Source organism: Diadema antillarum, unplaced genomic scaffold (genome assembly GCF_040938485.1).
Source record: "Diadema antillarum isolate AM-2024a unplaced genomic scaffold, OU_Dant_1.0 scf00000183, whole genome shotgun sequence".
NCBI classification, from domain to species: Eukaryota; Metazoa; Echinodermata; class Echinoidea; order Diadematoida; family Diadematidae; genus Diadema; species Diadema antillarum.
Window position 1 is genome coordinate 260,121 of NW_027271072.1, and position 27,495 is coordinate 287,615.

The 27,495-nt window shown below is 38.2% G+C and overlaps 1 protein-coding gene across 1 annotated transcript in view; it reads left to right on the top strand.

Annotated features, from left to right (window-relative positions):
- Nucleotides 1–27,495, top strand: part of LOC139723249 (uncharacterized) — a 77,832-nt gene that overhangs the window by 18,238 nt on the left and 32,099 nt on the right. Inside the window, exons 4-8 of the mRNA XM_071634507.1 lie at nucleotides 2,070–2,149; nucleotides 11,566–11,683; nucleotides 19,709–19,846; nucleotides 20,367–20,758; nucleotides 24,574–24,682. Coding sequence (XP_071490608.1) covers nucleotides 2,070–2,149; nucleotides 11,566–11,683; nucleotides 19,709–19,846; nucleotides 20,367–20,758; nucleotides 24,574–24,682 — 837 coding nt within the window. The remainder of the gene's footprint in view (nucleotides 1–2,069; nucleotides 2,150–11,565; nucleotides 11,684–19,708; nucleotides 19,847–20,366; nucleotides 20,759–24,573; nucleotides 24,683–27,495) is intronic.

Genomic DNA, 27,495 nt, shown 5'->3' on the forward strand with positions numbered 1-27,495 from the left:
AAGGTATGCCTGTGGCAGGCAATTCGTATGACTGCAGGGCATGGCCAATTTGACACACTCCTTCTGTGCATGTGCCATATTTCGCGGCAGACTAAAAAAAAAACAAAAAAACAATGGGATTCATAATTGTTGCATCAGTGTAAAGGCAGTGATCCCAAACCAGTACTTCACAAAATAGTCAATTGCTTTGCAGTCGATGGCGATGACAGGGGGCTAAATGAAATATTCATGACAGAAGTGTTGCAAAATTGATTGAATAAGTAAATTCATGTCGTGCCTGAAATTGGGAGTGACTTTGGCATGCAAGTTAGTTTTATTAACCTTCCTTTCTTCTTTTTTCCCCCCAAAACAAGGCAATATTTGCTCTAAATTTTGGATTGGTGAATAATAGTATATTCAGTTATACTATGTATTCATATTTGTGTGCGTGTGCATAAAGAAATACATAGTCTTGTCTGATCTACAGTTGTAAAGCTATTCTCTTCCAAAGTACATGTTTATTTTTCATATATCTGAAATGATGTGATCTTTTATTCCATCATAGAATTTAGTTAAGTAATTAGTATGTACACCTGTATTTAGTGTATTATTTTAGAATACTTAAGGTGTTTTTGTTTAAATAAGCACCCACAAAAAGTAGTGAAATGGAAGAAATACATGCAGCAAATACATAGTCAAGAACTATTTGTAAAATAGTTTTACTGCATACTGTGTATTTGCCAAATAGTGTGAAAATATCAGGATAGGCTTATCACACACAATTTAATCTGCGAGGACAAATTTCAATGAGTGTGCATATGGTAGTCAATACAGTTTGCCTGCATGGGATTGATTCCCCCTTTAGTTCGTTCAGCGGGCCTCAACAGACTAAATATAGTTTACCTCCTTCCACAACAAAGTGGCATACTGCATGGTGTACAGAATCCCCCCTGTACAAATTCTGTGTGCCTAATTCCAACACTGGACTTGTACACTGTGTGTATGAATAAAACTTTTGTTTGTCTCTTTTGCTGTTTTTATGTTCGTTTGTTTGGTTTGTTTGTTTTCTTTTTCTTTTTCTTTCTTGTGACATAGTTTCATCAGTAACTCAATCCTGCATTCGCATTCGAGAGCAGATTACTTTTTCAATGCCTACAGTGCTGAGGGTATTTTAAGCATTTCTAGTTTTGGGCCATGCAAAATTTTGGAAATCAATCAAGAATATTATACTTCTAGAGTTTATGTCATGTTATACACCACTTTAAAGAGGATGAATTGAAATTTTCCACCATCAAAATAGTATTTTCATAAATTTTAACTGTTACTACAGTATTTTATGCCAAACATAAAATTTCTTATTGAAAAATGCCATAGTTTAAAAAAATGAAGAATAATATTTTCTAATTTTACTGTTAGGTTTTCGCATTTTTCCTCCTGGATGAGTAGATTGATATCTTAAGAAACCTATGCAGAAATTTCGAGGCCTTTATCTCTTTTCATTGCATATAATTATGAAGCATATCTGCAATTTCTGTGGTACAGTTGTAGGCCCTACTTTGTTAAAAAATGCATGATTTGACATCATTTGTAGGTTGTGAAATTTCATATCTATGGTTTTAAAGACTTATTTTGTCTGCAGTTATTTGATGTGAATTAATATGTTCCAGTGAAATATGAGTTTTCACCCAAATACCAGCTGATATTGTCAAAAAAAAGTATAAAATGTACCCTTCAGGCAACTAAGTGGCCTGCAGCAGTTTATGGGTAAAATGCGTCATTAATTTGCCAGTAAAGAATATTACAATGCTCTTGTATTTTTTTGTTGTTCTTTCAGGCATTTTAATTCAACCATTGCGAGCTGTGATTCTCTGCGAGTGCTTCTGCATTTGGCAGAACTAAATGCAATACTGTACCATGTATTACGTTTGATGTAGACAGACTATTACTTGACCTGTCACGTATGATTTCTGTGGTCACTTCACCATCCTGTGATTTAACCTTCATTGTGACAGTGCTGGAAATTCTTTCTCTCGATGCCCTTTCTATGCAAGTACCTTTCCTTAACTCTATGGCTGCCTCCGCCTGCCCACATCCCATCACCTATCGTTTTGACAGCATCCAGCTAGACAATATCTCTGTGGTCAAGGGTCCAGAGGGAGTCGTACGGAAGGTAAGTTGACCAGGGGGAACCTGGGATACATACCATGTACAAACCACGGTCAGGATAGTTACAGATCAGGGTTGGTGATATGGACAATTTGTATCATATGGATTAATGCCAAGGGTTCCAGAGGCATTAGTAGAAGTTAAATGGTTTAATGCCAAGGGTTCTGATCATGAACATATTTCTCATTGTCTGTTTATTACATATGTCTTTCGAAGCAATTATTTCAGAACATTATTTTGCATGTGTGGGGAATCCACGTATGGTTAGCAATTAGAATCCTCAGCAGTGTTGCATATTGTAATAAAAAATGCCCATCTAATGAAATTATCTTCTTACACTCAGAGACATATCTAAAAAAAAAAAAAAAAAAAAATGGTGATAACATGCCTCATTGATTTTGAACCTGCCTGTTCTGCCTCTATTTAATGTTGAATTAATATTGATGAATAAGAAATCATAAGTACATACAGACTAACAGAACTTGCAGCATGGGGAAATTGTCAATGGCATATATCAAAAAGTCACTTCTTGCTGTACCCTTATTGTATTGATTCACTTTTGATCTATTTGATGTGACTTAAGTGATAGAGGATAATGAATTAATACATCGTTTGATTGTACGTTACAGTGTTCAGCAGACTATGTCTGTAGCCTTTCTATGTAGGCAATTTTGGACCGCATTTTTGTTGATATTTTTATATTTCTTTTTTATATGCATACAAGGACAATTAAAGGTGGAAAGGAAGAGTTTAAATGTTTAAATGAAATGAATGCCTATAATTTTATTTGTTTAGATTTCATATGATGATTCAATAATACAAAAGAAAAATAAAGTATATTAAAAAGGACAGAAAATTAGTCTCGAGGAAAGAAATTTTTATGGCAGTGTCTTAATACATAGATTGTTCAAGTTCACTTAATAATATATATAAGAGCGAAATATCCTCACAGTCTGTGAGAGATGTGCATTGTTTTCTGTGTGCAAAGAAACAAATCACCAGCAGAAAAACTGTAACTCCCTATGTGCATGTGCTCTTTTTTCATGCTTTGTGCATCATCTTATCTGAAACAAAGGAAACGCTGGTAAAGTGTGATTTCAATTGTGTGCTGTGTCACAACTAATTTATTATCCATGTTTATTATCTTCAAATTTATGTGGATATCAGTGAAGTGTTTATTTCATTTTAAAGTGCATACTATCGTATAAAGGTTTAATATGGCAATGAAAATGACATGCTGCATGAGAGATGGAAAGAAAAAAAATGCCTGCAGAACCTGTCTGTATGGCATTTCTCTATGTTTTCTATATAATATTACAATGTGATATCATCACAAAAACAAGTCAGAACTGTGGAAAATTGTGCAAAACCACAGTCAGAGAGCAAGTATTGGATACAGGATTTATTTGGAATTCATTGAATGTCTATAATCAGACTTGCAGTGAACTAATTCCATGTTAAGCTCCATATTCTGAGAAATATTTTGTGGTGGAGTGTCGTGGTAAATAACACAAAAGCTGAATTATTTGTTTCAACTGCCTCCCTCTCATTCCCTGCATTAAATTTTCACCACATCTGAATTGCACTATTAACTCATTATCCATTCAAAGGAAAATTTATGTGAAGTAGAATATGTTTTGAATGTACTTTACAAAATCAAGCGCAATTGATGAATTAAATTTTAATGAAATTAATTAGGTTAGAAACTTTGACTATTTGAATTCCATTCCGGCAGCTCGGTATGGTATTCAAAGGGACTTGCATCATCACTAATTTTACATATCTTTGTTGTTTGTTTTGTGGAATTATGCAGAAAGTTCTACTTAAATGTACGACATTAATGCTGTATTATGTATACACATATACAACAGATGAGCTGCATTACTCATGGTGCTTCCATTAATTCATGATTAATAGTGGGACCTATATGTGTCAATACTTTGACTAACCTCTCTAATTTTTCCAAATCAGCCAAATCAAAGGTTTGACGCTTTTTGCACTTGAACTGTAACTGTTGATGAGTTTGCACCAAGCAAGTCAAAAATGGCGAAATGATTTGCAGTCATATGTGAAAGTCATCAAATTTGGGGATTTATTCCTCTCCTATTCAGATCTCATATTACTCTACAATGGAAGAGAGTCTAGCCAATAATCTGTCGCAGACAGAGAACTAAAATGCCCCAAACATTAGCAGGGTCAGAAGAGGGAAAGACAGACGGGGAGACCTCCCTGGGGGCCTTCAGGAGTGTGATTGATATGCAAAATGAAACATCTGCTGCCTGCAGAGCACAAAAGCGTTTAATAATGTCTTCATGCAAATTTAGCAGTCTGGCAGAGAGGAAGAGTTCAGGGGGAACATACATGTAGTTAACGACCCTACAGGTTTACACTTGCATTATTATTAGCTTTTGTTGACTGATGATGTTCTCACTCCGCTTCGTATTAATGTAGCCCACAGATGGTTACACTACATACCATTCATGCCATACATATATTGTTTCATTAAGATAATGTACATTTCATTAAGATATGTGCATGTGTATTTCATGTTGTGTAAGCTATATTTCATTGAAAATACATATGGTGTGTATTAACTTTAAGAATATCAACTTGAAAATATGTTTTTAACTTTCAAAGAGTTTGATTATGTCATTGTTTTGTATGCCACTTTAATGCTACCTATTGTACATGGAAAGGAGTCTCAGGGGCCCAAAGTTGGGTGTGGTTTGAGAGAGAATGGAGAACAAAATGGACAGGTGGGAAGTGGTCCCTTTTGTGCCCTTGGGTCCAACAAAAAGTTTTGTGCCTATTTGTCATATAGTACTTCATAAAGTATCTATGCACAATTATAGTTTGTATTAATACAATCGTATGTTGCTATAGTGAGTGTGACAGTAAATCTTTGACCTTCATTTCTCTTTTCTCGTAATGTAAAGTGCAAGTTGCATTTGATTTACTTTAGCAAAGTTTGTGTGGTAGGGAATACAGCTGCATGCTTAAATATGCTGGATACCTCAATGTTGCCCTTCTACATGTTGTGACATACCCCCTCTACTGTTGAGATGGTGTACAAGGTGTGGTTTTGTGGTCATGTCATGCTTCACTCCCTCTCTCTCTTTTTCTGTGGTACGTTGGCAGGTTGGAATCAATTGTAGTCTAATGTAATATGGAATGTACCCTATCTGTCATTGTTGTTTTTTTTTCCCCATCATCCTGTATCTGCAATGCAAAGCATAGATGTAAAAAATGTACCTAGAATCATTGTCCATATGTTGTGTTTTAATACTGAAACTCATCCTGTGTGAATAGTCCTTATTACTCAGTCATCATTCACACACAGTCATGCTATCATGAGAGCTCATGATCAAGTCCCTTGTTAACCCTTTGTGTGTTTTGAGTGCTTACTGACACAGAAAACTCATAGGGTTGTACACACCATCCAAAGTCCCTAGTACAGAAAGGGCTAAAGCCACAAGTATCCCCCTCCCTACCCCCCCCTCTCCCCCCCCCCCCCGAAAAAATAATGAATAAGAAAGAAAACAAATAAACAAGGAGAAGAAAAAATAGGCACTATGATTATAAATCATTGATAGCCTCAATTGTTGTTTTATCAGATGATTCATAATTTACAACAGAATGTGGTATTATATCAGTAGAAATCATTTGTGCACAAGTTTCTAATACACACATAGTGAACAACCATACATAGCGATGTCGTGTATGATATGTGGTGGACGTAGAGCTTTTTAGAACCCACTAAGACACGCATTGTCCAAGCTGTGAATGTTTGAAATATTAGTTTTTCTGATATTTTGATAAGATTATTTCAATCGTGATTTCAGAGTGGTAATTCATTTTAGATACGATGTAGAGAGAAATCTGACCCTCATCACCTGTATCAGCCAGCACTCTAGTGTAATTAAAAAAGAATTCATTAGGGAGGGATATCCTTGATTAACACTCACCTGTTCTGATCCAATTAGCATGAGGAAGCACGTAGAATGAATAATTCATGAAGATTTATTAGAGGCAACAAATGAATCTCAATACGCGTCAATCAAAAATGAGGTGTTCAGGATATTTGCAGATAATGGAATAGGGCTCTGGAGTAAGGCTGTATTTGTGATAGCGTCCACAACAAACAGCATGTTACCTACAAGATAGACATGACAATCTGCATTTTTTTTTTGTCAGTCATCACACCATTACCAGAAGCATGATCAAGACTGTTGTTGGAAAACAACCCTTTATAAAAAGCTTCATGCAATACTGTAAAAGCTGTTATTTTCGCATACTGATATTATTTGCAAATGAGGAGATCACGGACATTTTCACAAAATTTCATTTTCCTGATTTGATATTGAGGCTATCAGAAATGCACTAATGCCCGTCTATTCACAATATTATCGCATGTTCTTTTATAGATTCATGGCTCAACAGTGAATCGCGAAGTTGATGATAATTAAACTGTCGTGAAAATAACAGCCTACTGTATACAGGCACTCACGTTATAACGAACACGGTTATAATGAAATTCGGTTACAACGAAGTAAAAATTCGGGTCGCAACGTTATCCATGCTATGTATTTTTATTGTTTATTTGTTCGGTTATAACGAAATTTCGATATAGCGAAAGAAAACTGCTGGTCCCGAGGACTTTGTTATAATGGGAGTCCACTGTACAACATACTACATTGTAATTGTATGAAGTCTGCTTTGGTTGTGCCTCGTACAGTACTTGTGCACTGCAAGTGAAATCTTATGCTGTGAGTTGATCCCATTTATGGACAAATGTTCGGACCCTAAACGAACCCCTGCGCTCCCTTCGTCGAATCTATGCCGAAAGAGATCTAGCCATCTTCTCTCGCCAGGATGTTTACACATCGCTGTCTGTCGCTTCCGTACCAAGGGACTAGTTGCATTTATTTGAAGGAGTTGACCTTTGTGGTATATTCTATAGTATCTATGGCTTTGTGATACAGATGTCATAGCTTTTTACATGTTGCACTGTATTGTTTGCTTCTCAGTTACACTGTAAGCTTGTTGGATTGCTCTTAGAATTTAAATTGATACAAAACTGCCGAATTTGATGGTATGAAAGCATCAATGAGAAGAATGTGGTGTAAATATTTACTATTAGAAACAGACTGAATGCTACTCTTGCGTTATTCACCCAAAATACGAATTATGCTAACATGAAGTGATGGTATAACGTTGAAGATACATCTCAAAAGTAATGGAAATTACATGATCATATGTAGTGACAGATAGATGAATGTTATTTGAAGCAATTTGACACAAAAAGTTAAAAGTGTTTGTGTGAAATTTACAAGTATTTTTTTTTTAATGGAATAATGATATTATTTTTAGATTATGGTTTCATTGAGTCTCTCATATTTTAGTCTTTCAGTAATGTCTGCCAAAACCTAATCTCTATGTGTAGATTTTGTGAATGTGTTGTGAAAAGGTTTCACACAGTTGAGCATGGTTTAAAAATTAAAGTTATAGTAAATAGCTGTGCATTGCATTGTTTAAGTATAAATTTGTTTTATGTCCATATTTAAGCCACTGCCATGCAGTTTGCATTTTATGTGCTTTCCTTTTGCAGTGTGTGTTTGCATTCCTTCATGGTTCTTAGCAAAAATTAAAGCAAAAGGCCAAAACCAGAATAACAAACTTATAAACAAACAACAACCCTGCCTTGAGGTCATAATGTCTCCCTTCCCCTTCTTCCCCACCCCTAACTGTTTTGACCCCCCTTAAAACATGTGCCCCCCCCCCCCTCCCCTTGACGACTTCCCGGTACAGGAAATGAATGATTTGAGGGACCTGTATTATGATTACCCCGTGGAAGAGGAGGAGGAGGAGGAAGATGAGGAGGAGGATGTGAGTGTGTTGCACCGTGGACTAGACCCGCATGGTGACTGCTTTGCTGACTGCTTGCTGCATGCTGACTGTTAAGCTTACTGACTGACTACATGTAGCTAGCATGTCCATGCATTGTAGCTGGCAGGCACTCTTGTTATTACAGCATTGAATGGGGAAAAACATGGAATTTAGGCCTATAATAATTTGTGGACAGATTTTGCCATCTTGTTCCCAATGTCTGATATGTCAGTTGGGGCATAGAATCTAGCTTTGGGCATTGCATGTTGTATATTTAATAGCAATCATGGGGCATAGAATCTAGCTTTGAGCATGCACCTTGTATAGTAGCACTCATGAATATGAGTTGATGATTGATACCGAAAGAAAAGAAGAGAAGGAAAATATACTGGTAGAGATATATTTTATTGCAATATTCTTCTACAGTCTACTACTGTAGATCTGTTTGTTAATAGCAGGGTTTGTTTTTTTTACAGTATCTAACAATGGTCCAAGGTTTGTGTGATAATTATAAATTACAACTGTAGGTGGTGTATCAAGTGCATTTCTTTGTAATATACCAGAATACAGTTGTAGTATTACAGAGGCACAAAATACTAGGATAACAGATTTTTTTCTTTTTCAATAACTGTCAATGCATTGTATTGGCAACTGCATCTTCATGAAAGAGAGAATCAGGGGGGAAAAAATGATACAGGATATGCCGTGTGGAATATGTATCCCTGTGACTTTTTGGTTATTTGCCATGGTAACAGAATTCTGCTAGTGTCAGCCAAGATGAGTCAAAGAGAGGAAAACATGTGTTGGAGCTTGTGGTTCCTGTGTGCCTTACCCCCTGTCTCTGATTGTGCTTGTGGAACTTGTATTGACTGTTAAATGCTTGTTTGAACTTTGCATCTTGATTAGCAAAATGTAATTGTTTTCTATGTGAAAATCTATTGTAGTTGACAGAATATGCTTTTCTTAGGGTTATTTTTTCACATTGTATGTATTTTTGATATCCACAAGAGCACAAGGCATGAAAGATGCAAAACCTTGAAATGCATCCTGTCCAAAACTGCAATAAAAAATGAGACAAAAAAGGAGAGAAAATGAAATTGACTGAAATCACTGTTAATGATCATATCCCTTTGTTTGTTTGTCTCTTGCTTGTCATGGTAACGATATCTTGCAAGTGTTAGCCAAGATGAGTCAAACAGTAATGGACACACATGTTCTGGCTTGTGATTCCTGTGCTACCTTGCCCCCATCCATGATTTTGCCTTAAGAGCTTATGTTGACTTCCCCTGGCATGTTCATGCATCTTGTTCAGTGATATGTACTGTAAAAGTGGATATTTTCGCGTAACTAATTTTTCGCGCTCGGCCAGGCAAGAAGAGTTTCGCGTGTTTTTAATTCCACGGAATCAAGACGGCCACTACTGAAACATACAGCAGGCAAAAGTATTCGTGTGCTTTTATTTGTTGCGCTAGGTTCTGGTTGCGTGAAATGCGCGAAAATTTCAACACGGCGAAAATTTCCACTTTTACCATAATCATTATCTGACAGGGGAGGGGGTTGCTTTTTAGTAAATGTGCTTGAATTGACCAGTAGACAGACTAATGGTTAACATAAGGATAATAAAAGTTGTGCTACTTTATGCAGGTCCATAGGTATCTGTAGTACTAGAATAATAAAATAAAAGCTCAACACCAAGACATTCTACTTGAGTCACAACATTTACTTCATGAACAAATTGAAACTCACATGAATACAAATGGAAATTACCTGTTATGTTTTACTGTTGAGAAATTGACAAATTACTGCAAGGGTGGGAGATTAGCATATGTATATATAAACAAAATATTATTTGGCAGGTGCTTCCATCGCTCCTGAAGCTTGGGAGAGGCATGATGTAATTTTGAAATTCAAGTTATTCAACCTAATATTTGCAGGACTGAATTCCTCCAAAGTACTTCAAGGTTTCCTTGCTTTTCTGTTTGTTCCACACTTGTTTTATTTGCTGCATGAAATTCAGCCTTTGCTAAAAATTATTTTTCATTCACTGCAAGACTTCCATAGTGTAAATTGCAGTGATATTATATAGCATGTTACATGTCATGAATGGTGTGTCAATGTTATGTCTGTTTAAATACTTTTTCCCAGTGTTAAGTTTCCTGCATGTCATTAAGTATTCCAAGATCTATAACAGGAAAGAACTGTCAGGTAGAGCTAGACCTCTCTTGTATGATAGTTGTTATTTTATTCCTGGGTGGAATCAATAAATAGGAGGGTCACTTTTCAACACTTCATTTTAGTACTCAAACATTGATGTTATCTGTGTTGCTTAATATGTATCTTGATGTTTGTTTGTTTGTTTGTTTGTTTGTGGTTGTTGTTTTTTGTTTTTTTTTTTTTTGGGGGGGGGGGGTTTGGTCTCCAATGACCCAAACCGTAAGGTTTCTTTCTTTCAAAATGTTCACATTATGCTTGTTGCTGAATGATGTTAAAAGACAGTTGTTTAAAAAAAAATAGAGAGAGAGAGAGACAGTGGGATATCTCATAGTTGTCATGAAGATAGTTGTTATCAAGCAAGGGATCCTCTCAGACTTACAACATGTCAGACACAAACATGACTACAAGTATGACAAGAATGTCAGTGTTCAGTGTGGCATTTCACTTTTATTGTCATTGTGGTCCCGAGACAATACAACACTTGGCAAGGAGTTGAGACACTAGCATTGAAAAAGGGCAGGTGATGAAAGAGAGCCACTTCATGTTCATGTAGTTAAAGCCTCAATTTGAGCTTCTGAGGTCATAAAACTTGCAATCAGATCGGATTAGAAATTTGCATGTACTTTTAGAAAATTCAGACATGTTGTACAGTTTATGGAAATGTGCTCTTTTTTGGTCAGTTTTTAATTAGTCACTATTAAAGAAACAGATTATTGCTTTTTCTCTCCTCCACATCTTCAGACAAGAAGTATGCATGCCATTGATTGCATGGTTGAACAGTGTACTAGCTAGTAGCTAGAATGTTTTCCCCCATGCCCTAATGTTTTCAAATCCACACAATAATTTAAATGCATGTATGTATGCCAGTAGTTGAGAAGAACATTCAGGGTCATGAAGTAAGTGAAACATGAAGCATGTGCAAACAAAATTTGCTGGCAGGTGGTTAAGTTGACAGAAGTTAATTGACTAATCTCCCTGAAGTAATACCTCTTTGAAGTAGCATTTGTATCCAGAGGGATTTGAAGTGTTAATACCTGTTGTCTACTACCTTTAGGCAATTGATAGGCATACAAGCTACAAGCAATTATGACATCAATATTACTTTTTAAGTCAAAGCATTTTGAGATCAAAGTAGAGTTGAAGTTGACTGGTGAGTATCATGGTAATATAAATCCCAAGATTGTAGCAGAGTGTGCACTTTGTTTGTACAAAGTTGTCATATTCAGAAGGTATTTCATGGAAAAAAATTATTAGAACAAAAGAAATAACGTGTTATGATTAATTTGTATCTCTCTTTCTCTCTCTCTCATTGAACAATAGGCTTTCTTGAGTAGGAGCAACTCAACAGGCCACAATTATTCTCATCGGAGGGCGATGCAGCAGAGAAATGCGAAGGAAAGCAGAAATATTTACGGCCAACAAGCAAGCTTGCATCAGGGTATGTCCCACATCTTGTGCACATGTTGTTAAGTTCGAGTCATAATGATGCTGCTGATGATGATGATGATGATGTGATGATGATGATGATGGTTTTGGTGATAATGATGATAAGAATAATGATATGGTCTTATTTATCTAGCTTTGCCTCTTCAGTGTTGCCATTGTTCTTCCAGAGAGTCCTGCCATTATTAATGCTCTAGCATTGTCAGGTACCAATTTACACACCTGGGTTGAGAGGGACATGATAGATAAAAACATCTTGTCCGAGGATGTAAACACTTGATGGGATTTAAACTCAGGACTTGTGATTGAAGCACAGGAGTCTTACCACTATGCCACTGTGCCCCCACACAATGACTAGTCTGGCCATATTTGGAATTATTTGTGTACTAATACATGTTTGTATTACATATACTTTACAGTGTATATGTATGACTATTTACATATCAGTAACAGTTGGTTGTTAATCTCGGGGATGGATTGTTATCTCCTCAATTCTGATTGGTTAACTTTGAAAAGCAGGGTTTCTTTTGTTGTTTTTAAAGGCTCGCAACTAAAGTGATATTGGAAGTTTAGTCTCATTGCAAGGACCTTGGGAAAGATGTGTTGTCCTTACCTCTGTATCAATCAAAAGTCATACGTAGAAAGTAGGTCTTCAAAGCATTTATTTCATTTTTTAAAGAAATCCCATGGGACCAGTTCTGCATAATCTGGCTGATGATGTCAGTGGGAAACTGTAAATTAATGTCACAATGTATGTCTTACTAATGTGCTAGGAAGGAGGGAGAGAGAAAGAAACTCTTCAATTTTAATTTTCCACTTTCAGTGATACCGAAGGACTAACTTTCGGGGGGGGGGGGGGGGGGGGGGGGGAGAAATAAAAATTATTTACTATTGGAAATATGCACAAGAAAATTATTCATTTATCGCAGTATTTGGTTAGCAGTCTGAACCCGTTGCACTTTTAAAATAGACCTGGCAACCAATGTGCCATCAGACAGGATTGGCATAAAGGCAGAAGAAACCAGGAAATAGGTCTAATTGATTGTATGAGTGTAGGAAATGTGGACCAGATGAGATGGGGTTGGGTGGTGTGTGGGGTGGTGGGGGGGGGGGGGGGGATGGTGTACCATTGGCAACAACAGATACATAAAATTTGAATTTCTGCCTACACAGTGTTCAGTTGTTGGATAGGATGGACTAGGATTGTCAGCATATTATCCACTCGTGATCAGATGTGTCTGCTGTCATCCAATGGCAGAAATATAGACTTATACTGACATACTCAGAAGTTCATTGCAAATATAAGTCTTTCAGAACTTTGTGGTTTGCCTTTGAATGCATGCTCATCTACAAGATGGCATGTTCTATCTGTTTCCCTTGTTGTAGCCTGGCGTGTTCACATGTTTCTTTCCTGAGTCTAGAAGCAAAGTAGGGCTAAAGTGCAGGAAACTGCCGCGACAAAAGGAGTTTTCTTTTTTGTATGAAAAAATCCCAGCATCCATTCTTCTCGGCACTTCCTGCTTGGTAACTTGGTGCCTTTCACTTGCGGGAATGCCGAGTCTCGTCACTCTGTCTGCCATTAGTTAGTCATGCTTAGCTGTCGGACAGGTTGCAAAAAATTTGATGACGGGTCCACACCCACCCCCACCCCCACCTCCAAATGACTTTCTCCTATACCCCCTTGTGTGAAGTCCGGAAGGAGAATTTTTTTTAGGGATTATGCGTGATATGATAGAGCCTTGCGAAGTGTAGCAGTTGAGACGTTTCTTGTGGGGTAAGCCTTCCTTTCATTATCACATCGTGTGTTTGAATGTTTTCATCCTTGGTGCTGTAGGGAAACGGCAGTTTAATCTTTGTACTTGAAAATATGGACACATGTTGTATATGATCTACTCCTCTATCTTTGCTGTAAGATTAGAGCAGAGTTGACAGTATAGATGATGCCTGATTATATTGCATTCCACATAGGTTATGTATCAGAATGGGCCATTTCAGTTTGCAGTGTATTAAAGACAGACAGATATATAGATAGATATATAAGAGATGGATTGATAATATAGAAATAGATACATGTAGCTTACAGATAGATTAAAAGAGATAGAGACATAGATCATAGAAAATAGAAAGATAGATAGACAGATATATAGAAATAGAGACATGGAGCTGGAGAGAGGGAGAAAGAAAAAATATGATCAAAGGGAAGTGTGTATGACATGAAGTGACAGAAAAGGAGGGAATAGGATACTCGTGGATAAAGGAACATGTATGTAAAAGTGAGATATAGATAGGTATATTGATATGGATTAGCAGTGCAGTGATGAACAGTGTGGTAACTGAAGTTGAGATAAAGATGATTGGAAAGAAATGAAGTATAAATACTTTCTTTGACATTAATTGTTTAAATATGAAATATTAGGGTGCTTCTAGATGGATATACATTGTATCATTGATGGTTACATAGGTGTATTGGCAGGTAGAAATGATTTCGAAGATATTTTCAAGGGGGGGGGCACCAATTCAAATAATGTACATACGACATATACATGTATTTAGCGAGTCTAATTATTCGTGAATCGGAACTCCCCAACAATTTCATGAGTGGTTAAATTCGCTATCGTGGAGTACAGTACCAAAAGGAGGAATGTATGCGTGCACGTCACATTTATATTGGAATGAGAGTTAATATTTTCTCTCGCTTTTGAATATGCAAATAGCATCCCGCTCACAAAATTCACAAATATTATTCCGCTCACGAAATTCACGGAAAAAAAAACCCTCGCAAAATATTTGGCACATATATTCAGGGTTTACAGGGAAAAGTGCTTTGTAATAGATAGGCAAAGAGAAGCACATAAGTTCACGGGGGTGCCATTTATAGGTTTAAAGCTGGAAAAAGAAAGGAAAGGAACAGACTGTTTGACAGGATTGAATTACAGCGTGGAGTATGTCAAAGGTGGGGAAAAACAGATAGCCATATTTGAAAGTGTTAATAGCTTTATCCTAGCAGTGTATTTAAGCACATATGATATGATAAGAGTTTAGCATACAGTCTCATGGTGAAACCTTTTATAGGATGAAGTGGTTGTTAGAGCTGTGGAGTGATAAAGTGAAGCAGGCAGGTATAAGCTCATTAGAGGGGTGTTTTAAGGTGATTTATCAAAATCGTCAGCGTGGTATGAAAGGAAAGGGGTGAATGCCTTCTGCCACATTTACACTATGTTCTCAGTGGCCACACAGCCCCGTTTGCCTGAAACATAGTGCGTTATGGGTGGATGGGACATTTTCCTGTTTTTCTCCCTCCATATTCTAGTCTCATCAGCACTGGGACTGCCGTGGCAAATTTTTTGATAGTTCAAAAATCTGACACAGCATCCAAGGCAATCGCGGCTTGTCACATTTGCCTATTTGCCTATCCTGTCTCACAGCGTTTTCTCACATCCATCCTGCTTCGTCCACGGTGGCCTGAAACGTGACTGCCGTGGCCGCCTGGAACATGTTGTAAATGCAGCATTAGACAAATCAGACGATGCATTTGGTACACTGAACAGTAGAGGCATCAGACAGCTATTTGAAAGTGTTAAAAGAATAGCTTTAGACTGGTGATGCATGGAGGGAGAAAAAAAAACGAACAAGAGTTTATTTAAGCAATTGTGTGGTGAAACCATTGTCAACTGAAGTGGTCATTATTAAGGTCTTTGGAGGACAAGAAGGAAATGGGTATCACTCACTACAGGAGTGAAGTGAAAATTTTTATTGTAAGACGACAGCGTGATCTGTTCAGTGCTTCAATGGGATTATGTTTATAGGTTAGTAAGAAACTACAGAAATAGAAGAGAGGAATATATGACAAGAATACATGGAAACATAGAGTGCATTGAACACTTGAAAGAATGTTTGATTACACCCATACTGCTGAATATTGGAACAATGTAGGGCACTATTGATACGTCTAATACTCCAAAGGTGGAAATTTTTGCAGTGTGGATATTTTTGCACATTTCACAAAATAAATAACTAGCCTGCAACTTTTTTGCTTGTTACTCAGTGTATGTAACACTATTTTATGTTTTGATTCTGTGGAATTAAAAACACATGAAATATATCATTTGCGACCGTGCACCACAAAACAAACAAACAAAAAGTTGCACCCATTGCTTTTACGTGAGGACTCAAAACAGGTGAAATGGGTCAACTTTTCGAAGTCAATCTTGAGTTTTTCATATTTTCTGAAAGAGCTATCTTTCTTCCACATTATTTTTTGATTTGGGATCATAAACAAATGGGAAAGTGTGTTTTCAGCAGTTTTTCTACAACCCTTTTTTTTTGGGGGGGGGAGAGTAGAATGATCAGGTATGTCTTTGAGGTCCCTTTTCATTTCTTGAAATCCCTAGCACACTCTTCACTTTCAAGTCTAATAACTTTTGAAAGGATAGTGCCACTACTTTGTAAGTTCACATTAATCATGGACAGAATGTGTCCATAGAACATGCTAAATTCCAGCTTAATCTGATAATCCCTTCATTGTTGTTGCTCCAGTGGTTGACATTGTGTGTTTTGTCCCTTTCATTGCGCAGCTAGCGCGGCTTTGTAAAGATTAAGCACTTGAATAGACCCTGTACTTCAAAGCCCCTTTTCTCAGTTCACACTTTTCCAGAGTGTGTGCTTTCTTTCCAGTATTCAGGCAGGTTAGGGGAGTCCATTTGAATTGAGTTATACATAATTTTAAAGCTTAGAGTCTGCTCTTTCAGAATCTGCCCTTAATCAAAAATCCATGTCTGGCGACTTTTTGTTGGTTTTGTGATGCAGGGTCACATTTCCGGCCGAGCGCAAAAATTGCCCGTGCAAAAATTTCTGCTTTTACAGTAGACATTATATGATTTCCAAGGAAAAACATGTGTTGGGACTTAGCTTTTGTGCGGATAAATTTTTGTAGGAGGTAGTGGTCATAAGGACTCTATAAGACGTGAAGCACGTAGGTTAAAGCTTCTCACAGGGGGCGAGTACAACATCTAGAAAGATGACGGACTGTCTTATCACTTAATCTGTGAGTCAGTGTGGCTAATTACCAGCTAAGTGTGTGGAGCTGCGACGCTTTAAGTGCTGGGTATCATGTTTCGTCATTGTGAGAAGATTGTCTCATACACGATTTGTTCTGTATGCTCTATTGTGCGCATACAGAAAGCGTAATGTGAAGACAGTACAAATTTTCTCATCAGTGGTAACGTCATATCTAATGTGTGCATTTGATAGTTTAAGAATGTTACTGTGTTGACATTTCTATTAGAACTTAAAGGGATCATATAGTTTTGGTTGAGACCTAATTTTAGGTTTTTAACATTTTTTGGTGAGATAATGAGAAACCTCTTATGAAATATGAAAGAGCATGTAATTCCATGAGGAATTCAACGTTTATTTGATGAAAATTGGTTTTGAAATGGCTGAGATATCGAAAACAGAGCGATTCTAATAAAGTGTGGGACCCACACTTCATTATACGATCGCTTTGTTTTACTTTGTTTTTGGATGTTTCAGTCATTCCAAACCCGAATTTCATCAAATAAACTTTGAATTCCTCTTAAAATGGTATGCTCTGTACTATTTCATAAGTGTTTTCTTGGCATCATGCAAAAATTTAAAAGCCCAATTCTCATCTCCACCAATACTGTACCATCCCTTTAATTTTGCAAAGTGCCATAGGAATTGAGCACTATGTTTGAAATTAATCATTTATATAATATTCAGTTTCACTCTTTGATAGCTGTGCAGGATCCACCATTTAGGACACATATTTAGATCACATCCATGAATTCTATGTTCACTCTTAGTTAGCATTTGTTTAGGTTTTTGCAGCCCCCAGGGCCGAGATCATAATCAGCATTACATGTATATGTGACTGTGATATCAGTTTTAAGAGAAGCAGGCGAGAAAAAAAAAATACAGGACATTTGATGTCATGTTCCAATGACTCATGATGACTGATAAGAACATCCTTCCCTTTGATATGATTTTTATATGATATTCCTACAAGTGCACATCACTTTATGATATCTTTCAGTTTGTTGCAGTGTTCCTGCAGTATTTTCTTTTGTCTTCTCATAAAGACTTGATGTTAGACTAGGCAGATACTTTCAGTTCCAGTGTGCAAGGCATGGTTCTCAAGTATATTAATTTTGGTTCCATCTGAATTTGTTGGCTTCACACCTCCGTGTTCTGATGGTGTAACAAGTCAAATCGTCCAGGGCATCAAGTGTTCAAAAGTGACAATTCAAACCACTCCAGTTGCTATAGCGACAGGCTTGGCTCCTGACTGTTTGAGACAGTTGTTGAGCAAACAAGATGGGTATGACTGGGGGGGGGGGGGGGGGGGGGGGGGGGGGGGGGGTACCTGCATTATAAATTACTGTGCCCCTGATGATATTATCCCTCATGATTAAGTCTCCCCCTACCCCCTCCACAATACTAAATTATCTTCTGTTGGTAGTGTGTAGGCAGGCAAGTAGCATTGTCATTGCTTGCTTATTTCTTGTCTTTACCCTTTTGAAATGCAATTATTCCATGTTCCGATGTTTTGCCATGAAGAGTCAACCTACAAAATGTCTCTGTGCAGTTGCCATATATGACACGTGGCAATGTTTGCCTGAATAGGCTCCTACCCTTCAACAAAGCACATAGTGCATACTGTACTTGTCTAAATACCAGTAAGACTGATAATAGTCTTGACCTTTCACAGATCCTATTGAGCAATGCATTGACAGGATGTCAACAATTCTTGCACAATTGGAATGATCCAGGGCTGTACATCCTTGTATGCTGTGAGAAGTTGAAAATGGTCATGATCTTTAAGACTGTGTCATTGACTCTTTCTTCAGTTTTTAGAACGGAAGGAAACCCTGGCACAAAAAGCAAGTCCTTGTTTTTAATGTTCAAAGAAGATTCCCCTCGTTTTCTGGAGAATGTTAGGGATTTGAACTTGCAAATTGTTCATGGTGAAGTGAGTCAAGAAGCAGATGTTTAGTCGTCTGAGTGGAGTGTTGATATGACCCATGGGGGGAAAAAAAAAGAAGTTGGTAAATCATATTCTTTGCTGTGGAACAGACATATTTAGATGGTTCAATTGCTCTGCATGGATTCACAAAAATCCCTGTAAGAGCAACGATAATAGAGTCTTGGAATATCAATTAAGAAACTGTGCATATCAAGTGCAGATGACCCTAGCATTGGATGTTTGATAGCTTCTCCCTCTTGACTCTGTGTAAGGTGAACAATATCCCCATCATTGAAAACTGCCAAACATAGTTTGTATTGATGTCATGTTTCTGTATATTTATGGGCAAATGTATAAGACATATCCAAGTTCATGGATATTTTCAATAACTTTTAAGAAAATAGCTACTTATCACTTATGATATTGAACAAGAACTGACATAGATTTTTTTCTGTTTGCTTGATCCTGATTGTGTTACCAAAAAAAAAAAAAAAAAGAAAAAGAGGTACACCTCTAGTACTTCCACGCAATGTTAGGTTTGGGCCTTCTATAACAGTATGTTTAAATAGCATGTACACTGTACATTGTGTGTTCTGCACTGTACATAAACCTTTGAACTACAACACTGTTTTAGTACAATGTGTGTGTTAATAGATTGATGTGGATATCAGTTGTGTAATTCAACAGTGTAGCCCAAGATTTCTCCAGTTGTATCGATAAAGTGAATTTGACCTCTCCTCTCCTTGTCAAGCAGTTGTTTAGACAACAATCTTTGTAAATGTTCATTGATAAGGAGGCATTCGAAGAATCAGAGTATAGTTGCATTGACAGATTAAATACGTATGGAAGCAACTGCTTAATGGTTTCGTAAGAGACAGGACGTGTGTTAGAGAGTGTGTGGTGTAGGGTGAGGGTGGGGGAGATGAGAGTAGGGGGAAGTACCAAGGTCATGCTGAGTTATCAGTTCATCAGTGAGACATAGCTCTGTACGTGACATTGAGCCTATGTGCTGGCTTGTGATCTCTCCCCCTACAGATCCTAGACCCCAGTCCCATGGTTCAGCGCTCTATGGTCAACCGGCATGGTGGGGTGACCAGGAGGACCATCCTTCCCCAGAGGGCAGCGCTACGCCGGACGACGTGAGACCCCGAGCAAACACGTATTCCACTCAAGGTGTGTCTGTCTGTCTGTCTGTACGTGTGTCTGCATGCCTGTGCCTGTGCCTGTGAGCGTGTCTGTCTCTGTGGTGTGTGTGTGTACAGTCATAGGCCGTCCAGGGTTCAGAGTTTGTGTGCTGCCTTGTCGGATTTATTTGTTCTTCATTCAAAGTGTTAACCATGTGACACCAAAAGGAGAGGCTTGCACACAAAGATCTTGCTTCTCACATGAGGCTTGTACTTTTACAAATAGCATTGCTCTTTTCTCGTTTTGGTCATTTATATAGAATCTCAAACTAATCTGTGAATATGTTCAGTGTTTTTCCCTTCAAGCTTAATATGATAGAAGTTCAAGATTGCCGTCATAATGGACATCTCCGATTAGGTGTCAAACACCTAGTCCAGAGGGTACATGTGTGTCCTGTTGACTTTGTTGCAAGGATGCAGTAGTTACCTTCAGTAATTGCCTGTATAGAATTGTCTTCACCAGTCAGTGCCAGTCATGATGGATACTGTTGATCTTCGTCAATCTCCAGGTTCTTCAGAGGAGAACCACCCTCTTGGATCATCGTCCCCCATTGAGAGGCCCACGAAGCTCTCGGCTGCAAGCCACGAGCCGGAGCGCGACATCCCCGTCGTCATCTACAACAAGAAGTCGTCGGACCTCCGCCCGACCCAGCCCCCCTCCAGGACCATCCCCCAGCCCCAGGAGCAGGCGGAGATCACCCTCATGGCGGCCAACGAGAAGTCCATCGGCTTCACCATCGACTTCGGCTCAGACGACGCCCCCAAGGTGGCACGGCCGGACAGCCTTCAGAACTGCATCCCGCAGAATGTGCGGCAGAAGATCGAGAAGAGCACGCGCATGATGGAGGAGCTGAAGGCGGAGAGGTTGATGAAGAAGAGTCTGGAGGAAGAGACCATGCAGGTCAGTGGTTCAAACAACATCCATGTACGTCTCACCTTGACCCAGTCGAGTTGAACTCTTTCAGGCCCTGACCTCTGTTGGGGGGGGGGGGGGGGGGGTGACATGACATTTGCTCCTGTGACAATTTCTCCAGTCTTATTTTATCCAAGGACTTATGGCTAGGGTTTAGGGTTGTGATAGAGTTTTAGGCTTAGTTTGATGCGAGGATTAGGATTAGAGTTAGGGTTATATTTGTGGGTAGAATTTATGTTTGGCTAAGCATGCAGATATTTATGGGAGCAATTGTCGCTGGAATGATATTGACATTTCCTTTTGTTGTGTTTTATGACATATGTTAGAGTCATATCCCCTGGCAATTCTGATCTGCTACTGTTGCATGAGTTAAAAGATTAAAAGATGTGAAAAAAAGTTCTACTTGCCAAAGTGCCTCTTGCCATTTATACATGTTCGTTTTTCTGTCTTTCTATGTAGGAGAATGAAAAAAGACCTAGCCTAGTTGTAAGAAAATTAAGGTAGTGGAAAAATGAGCAAAGAAAATGGAATTCCATCGGGATTTCCGATTCGAACCTGAGACCTCCGGATGCTAGCCCGGTGCTCTACCAACTGAGCTGTAGAAAGCCCTAGTGCAGTGTTTGTCCCAGAAACCTTTAATTCTCAATGATCGATGGTATGTTAGAAAGGGACAGAGTACAGTGTATCGTTTTATGATTAATATTTTGAAGGTTAAATGTTTGTATTTGATTTACAATGAAATAGTGATTGTACCGGCCACCTGGAGCCAACTTGTTGTTCGTATAAAGCTGGTTACAAGATCACAAAGTCTTGACATTTTGTTGTAACTGACTGGATAGTCTATGTGATTTGGAAATGTGTGTGATTAGCCACCACATAGAAAATCAAACCAGTTCCTGACAAAATGAATCCAGCTACCAAATACACAGGCTTTGCTTTCTACAGGCAACAATGGCAGTTTCCTCAATAATCACCAACTTTCATCCACAAACAAATGTCATCAATGCACACACATTAATTCAGTGATTTTGCCATTAATGTCTTGTCTTGCAGGGGTCGCACTTAACTTTTTTTTTAACTAGCCAGGCGGACTACTTAGAATCAATTTTGATACTGAAGCGATTTTTTGGCTAGCCAGACGGACTAGTAACTTCAGAATTTTATGATTTTTAGCTAGTCCGACGTGATTTTGGGTGGCCAATGGCCAGCGGACCATCGCCAATTTCGAACCCTGTCTTGATACACTGGAAAATACCAGAGGGCTTGTCTCACAAAAGGCTGGCAACTTCCAACACAAGATACAAACGTATGCAGAGGACACTGATTGCATATTCTTTCTTGCCTAGTATGCAAACTGCTAATTGCTCCTTCACACATGGTCAAGCCTTTTCTGTATGTTCGCAGCTTTTCTCATACAGGATCCTTTGATCCTTTCTGTAGTAGCCCATCAAGGAGATGGATATACAGCCATTTTATTTATGGGTCATGTAAACTCACAACAGAAATGAAATGTGAATTCAGAAGCAAGTGTGAATTCAACTGTCATCACAATGTGAGGTGCCCTGTAAACCTCTTAAGGGGATGTATTTACATTATTTTTTTTATAACATTTACGAGTCATGTGAACTCACAATAGAATCAGAGTTAGTGTTGTGACTCATCAGTCAACTGATCAGTTAATAGCACCAATTGGATGAATATGAGGTGAAAGGAAAGTGCACACATCTTGTCATAACGTGAAGTTTGATGGAAGCACTCTGCAGTCTTCTTACAATTAAAGCTAATCAAGTGAGTAATTGATGCAATACGCAGTGTGTCGCCATGTTATGACTTGGTGAAAAACAACCAATTCATATTTGAAAATTAAACTTCCCCCCAAAGTTAAGCCTGCACCTGTTCTAAGTGCTTCCTGGCGAGTAAATCATTTGAAGACGTGCTATATACCCATCTGGATCTTACCCTGGCCTATTTCACAAGTCAGAATAAGGTGACAGATAGATTTTGGGGGAGGGGGAGGGGAGTTTAAGGGGAGGGATAGAGTGTCTCTTGTGTCAGAATAAGAATGAGAGGGGAGTAATTTTGGCATTTGCAGTCAAAGTGGGGAGAGAAACAAGTGCAACTTGGTGCTCCTAGTTCTTGGAAGGAGACATTCATGGATGCTGGAGAACTTGAGAATACTTTTTGGGGCCTTTCTGATAACAATCTGTGAAAAGTTCATGCGCCTCTTGGGTACTGCTGCTATTTGTCACGAATTGCATGTTGCGAGTTTAAGTCATGATGCAGATGTTTTGTATCAAAAGGGTAAGTGCTACTGATTTGTTTTGCCATTGGCCATTTTGTTTTTGTCAAGCTAGTGCATTGAAGTTTAGTTTCGGTAATTTGTGCTGGTATTATGTATTCAGATTTCCCAAATTCAGATGCTTTACTTGAGTTTTGTAAGTTGTATTTATTTCTTATCGACATAAGGGGGAGGGGATCATAGCCAGCTATGCAATTTTGTCATTTGTATCTTCCAGTTTTGTTTTTGTCTATCTTGGACATATGCTTGCAAAAACTTTCAGCTCAGATGAATGTCTGATACTCTTAGTGGTGACTTCATATCTATACATTGTCATTGGTGAAATTTAGTTTTAGGCATAGCACCATGTAATACACTGTTTAACAGTCTTTGAACAAAGAAAAAAAAAGAGTTTATAGCATGGAATGGTCTACTTTGAACTTCACATGGTATGCACGGAGGTGCCAACTGATACTTTTTGCAGTATTATGCACTTTTTTTTTGCCAGATATGCTGCAGGTTTCATGGAAAATACTGTCTTTGCAAAATTGTATAACTACACAGGTCTGTCTATTGTATGAGAGGTAAAAAGACTGTTTTCCACTGAAAGTACAGCTTTCTAGCTCTCAGAATGCTGCAGTGCTGTTCACAAGGTTGTCATCTCTGCATGCAACATGTACAAAGGGTATAGCCAGAGAAGGGCAGAAAGAGAGAAGATGGAAAAAAACAAAACAACAAACAAACAGTAGCAGCAGTCACGCATTATGAGTCATGGCCTAAAAAGCATCTTTAAGTTTATGGTAGAAAGATTGCTGGTCTGCGTCAGTTGGGCAAACTGAGTCTCACAATGTATTTAGGACACGGTGATGATGTTGTGAGCCATTGTATGTGACTGATGGTGTGACATACTGTACATGAGTGTACATGACTGTTATCACACATACAATGTAGTGTTGGGCCAGCGTATTGATGATGCACCAATACTGTAATGTGACTGATAGTATGACATAGAGCACATGATTGTACATGAACGCTAAATCACACACATTACTCACTGGGTATTGCACGGACGATACATAAAGGCCAGCGGTAATGTGACTGATGGTGCGACATAGAGCACAAGAGTGTATCTACTGTATGTGAATATACATCACACACATTACTGAGTCTGCACGTTGACAATGCATTGAGAATTTCTGGATTCAAATCACACATACACACACATACACACACATACACACACATACCAGTATCCTGAGCTTTATTGCCACTCTAGAATGTCCTCATTACCACTCCCCTCCTCCCCCCCCCCCCAAGAAAAATAAGGAATCAGTACTTAATATCAAACATTGTCATTTGTGATCGCGCAAAATATCTAATTTGTTGTGCAAACAGTGTGTAAGCAACATACATTGTATCCATGCATGTATTCAGTATACAAGGTATGCAGATTCACACATCTTTCATTGAATGTGGAACTCAATTCAGAAACTTTCAGTTGCAATTTGTTTGTGTCTTCCTACAGAGCCCCCGTGCCTCCCCACTGTCTTCCAGGAATGAAGCATGGCAAGGTGGAGGGGGTAGACGCACCCCCAAGCAGGCCACCCCAGACGCCCCTCCTCCCAACTACTATGGTAAACATACACCCCTCAGGGGTAACAATCTAATCCACCCCCCCCCCCCAACTAGAGTTTTGCTTTAAAGGGAACACAAACCCAAAAAGCAATGTGGATTGAGATGCTTGGTGGTACAAAACTTCAAAATTGCGTTAAACAAATACTCCGAACTTTCTACTCCAAAGAGTACACGTCGAAAACGTTCAGTAGCAGTATGTATTTGTTTACGCAATGTGGATTGAGTGAAAGCAGCAACATTAGTAGAATACATCAGTGAAAGTTTGAAGAAAATTGGACAATCGATGCAGAAGTTATGAATTTTTAAAGTTTTTGGTGTTGGAACCGCTGGATGAGGAGACTACTAGAGGTTATGACGTATGAGTGGACAACAATACAAAGAAAATATAAAGGAAATTACGAAAATTCATTTTTCTAGAATTTTGAAAGAGCACTTGACTAACCGCTTTCAGAAAGCAGAAGGAACGAGACATGAAAACTCGTCACATTGAGGACGAGTTAGGTGATACGCTTGTGGTCATCAGATGACGGTCATCTGTGATCGACAAGAAAAGAATGTGATATAGGCACCTTGAAGTTATATTGAGCGTGCATGCGAAACCGTTTCTGTAACCACTCGGCCACGGGTCATACACGGAAATGGTAAGACAAAAAAAAAAAACAATGTATAGATGTAACAGGGGGAAAGTCAATGCCCACTCAACTAACGTGGCCGTGTGACCATCTATTGGATTGCTAGACGGAAAAGCGGCCTTATAACGACTGAGGTCGCTATGCCATTTCTGGCAACTTGGGAAAAATACGTCCCGCAGACATCAAACCTATAATCGGCTGGTTTTGATACCTTGCCTTTAATCACAATTTTCAGTGTAATGACGTCATCAAATTACAAAACAATGACATCGTCTTGAAAGACAATTGTTCAAAGTACAACACCTCAGTCGTCGTCATTACATACTATGATCGGTTTGACAAAGTCAACCTGGAAAATTTTGCTGCAGTCGAAGCAATGTGGTCTCCAACACACAAAAAAGAGGGATATGGCGTGTGTGTGTGTCTGTGTGTGTGTATAGGTGCGTTTATATACGAACGTGATTTCTACATGGACGAATATGTAATACAAAATTGAAGAAAAAAAAAGTAAAATAGCTAAATATTTTGTTTCGTGATCTTGTGGGGTTCGAACCCGCAACCTTACGTCTCTGAGACGTCGCCTTTAGCCACTCGGCCATACGTCTCGACGAGAAAATATGGGGAACGTAAACTTATGTATGTGAAAGATACATGAGGAATCGTTTTGTCCACATTCCATTTTCATTTTCAGTTTTAAACTGCAAAATTGTCAATCTGATGAGGAGATTTCAAAGAATAAAATGCATGATTACTGCAGCTTATTGTCTCAGCTACAACATACTAAAGTTTCAGAGGAAATGAAGCAAAATCAGCTGAGATAGAGGTGCTTAAATGTTGTCAAGTCAATGCATGGTTTAAAAAAAAATCACCTCCAATAGACATAACACGTAAACTTGTCCGATTTTGTGTCTTTACTTTTATCACAATTTAAAGTATGATGACGTCATCAAAGTAGAAAACATCGATATGGATTTGAAAGACAGTTGCTTAATGTATAATGTATTAATCGTACGTTGTCAGTTTGCTATTGACATGACGATCAATCACACGAATATGAGGCAGCTATTAGTACCTGTATGAAATTATTATAGGTATGGTTATCAAATTCCCTTAAAATTTCCTTATTATTGCTTTATTTTTACACACAGTTAAGCTATCTCTTTAAACTCGTCACAGTTTAATGAGAATCATGAACATCATACATTAGTACCATATTCAGTTCCATAGCTGATCGCGTTTGCTAATTAATTAAGATTTATTGTCTAGAATGTGCCATATGGCCAACCTGTATACACACGTGGACACACAAACACAATGCTAAATGTATGTATCAAACCTCTGTAACACAACTTTGAACTAACTGTAGAAAGTATCGCTGCACTTATCATACATACTTTTTATCATTATCTGAAACTCCACAAAAACCACTAATTGACAAATAATCATCAATACAGAAGACTGACTTAAAGGAACAATTCAAATACCTTTTTTACAATGTATAGCTTCTTACATGTATAAAATCAGCACAAAGTAACCACGACTACATTGTGTTACTGAATTGATATGAACAAATTTCATTTTATTACAATATACCATGATCAGCTTGAAAAGCCCAGCCTGCAATATTTTGCAGCAGTCGAAGCAATGCAGTCTCCAACGATAAACAAAGGGATACTGTGTGAGTGTGTGCGTATAGGTGTGTTTACATGCGAACGTGACTTCTACATGGACGAAGGTCTAGTACTCCATTGAAGAAAAAAAGTAAAAAAAAAATTATTATTTTCTTTCGTGCTCTTGTGAGGTTCGAACCCGTACGTGTGCAACCTCACGTTTCTGTGACGACACCTCTAACCACTCGGCCATACGTCTCGACGAGAAAATTAGAGGAACGTAAACTTATGTACGTGAAAGATGAATCAGGAATCGTTTCGTCCGCATTCCATTCTCATTTTCAGTTTTAAATTGCAAAATTGTCAACCTGATGAGGAGATTTCAAAGAATAAAATGCATGATTACTGCAGCTTATTGTCACAGCTACAACATACTTAATTTTCAGAGGAAATGAAGCAAAATCATCTGAGATAAAGGTGCTTAAACGTTGTCAAGTCAATGTATGGTTTTTAAAAAAATCACCTCCCATAGACATAACACGTAAACTTGTCCGATTTTGCGTCTTTACC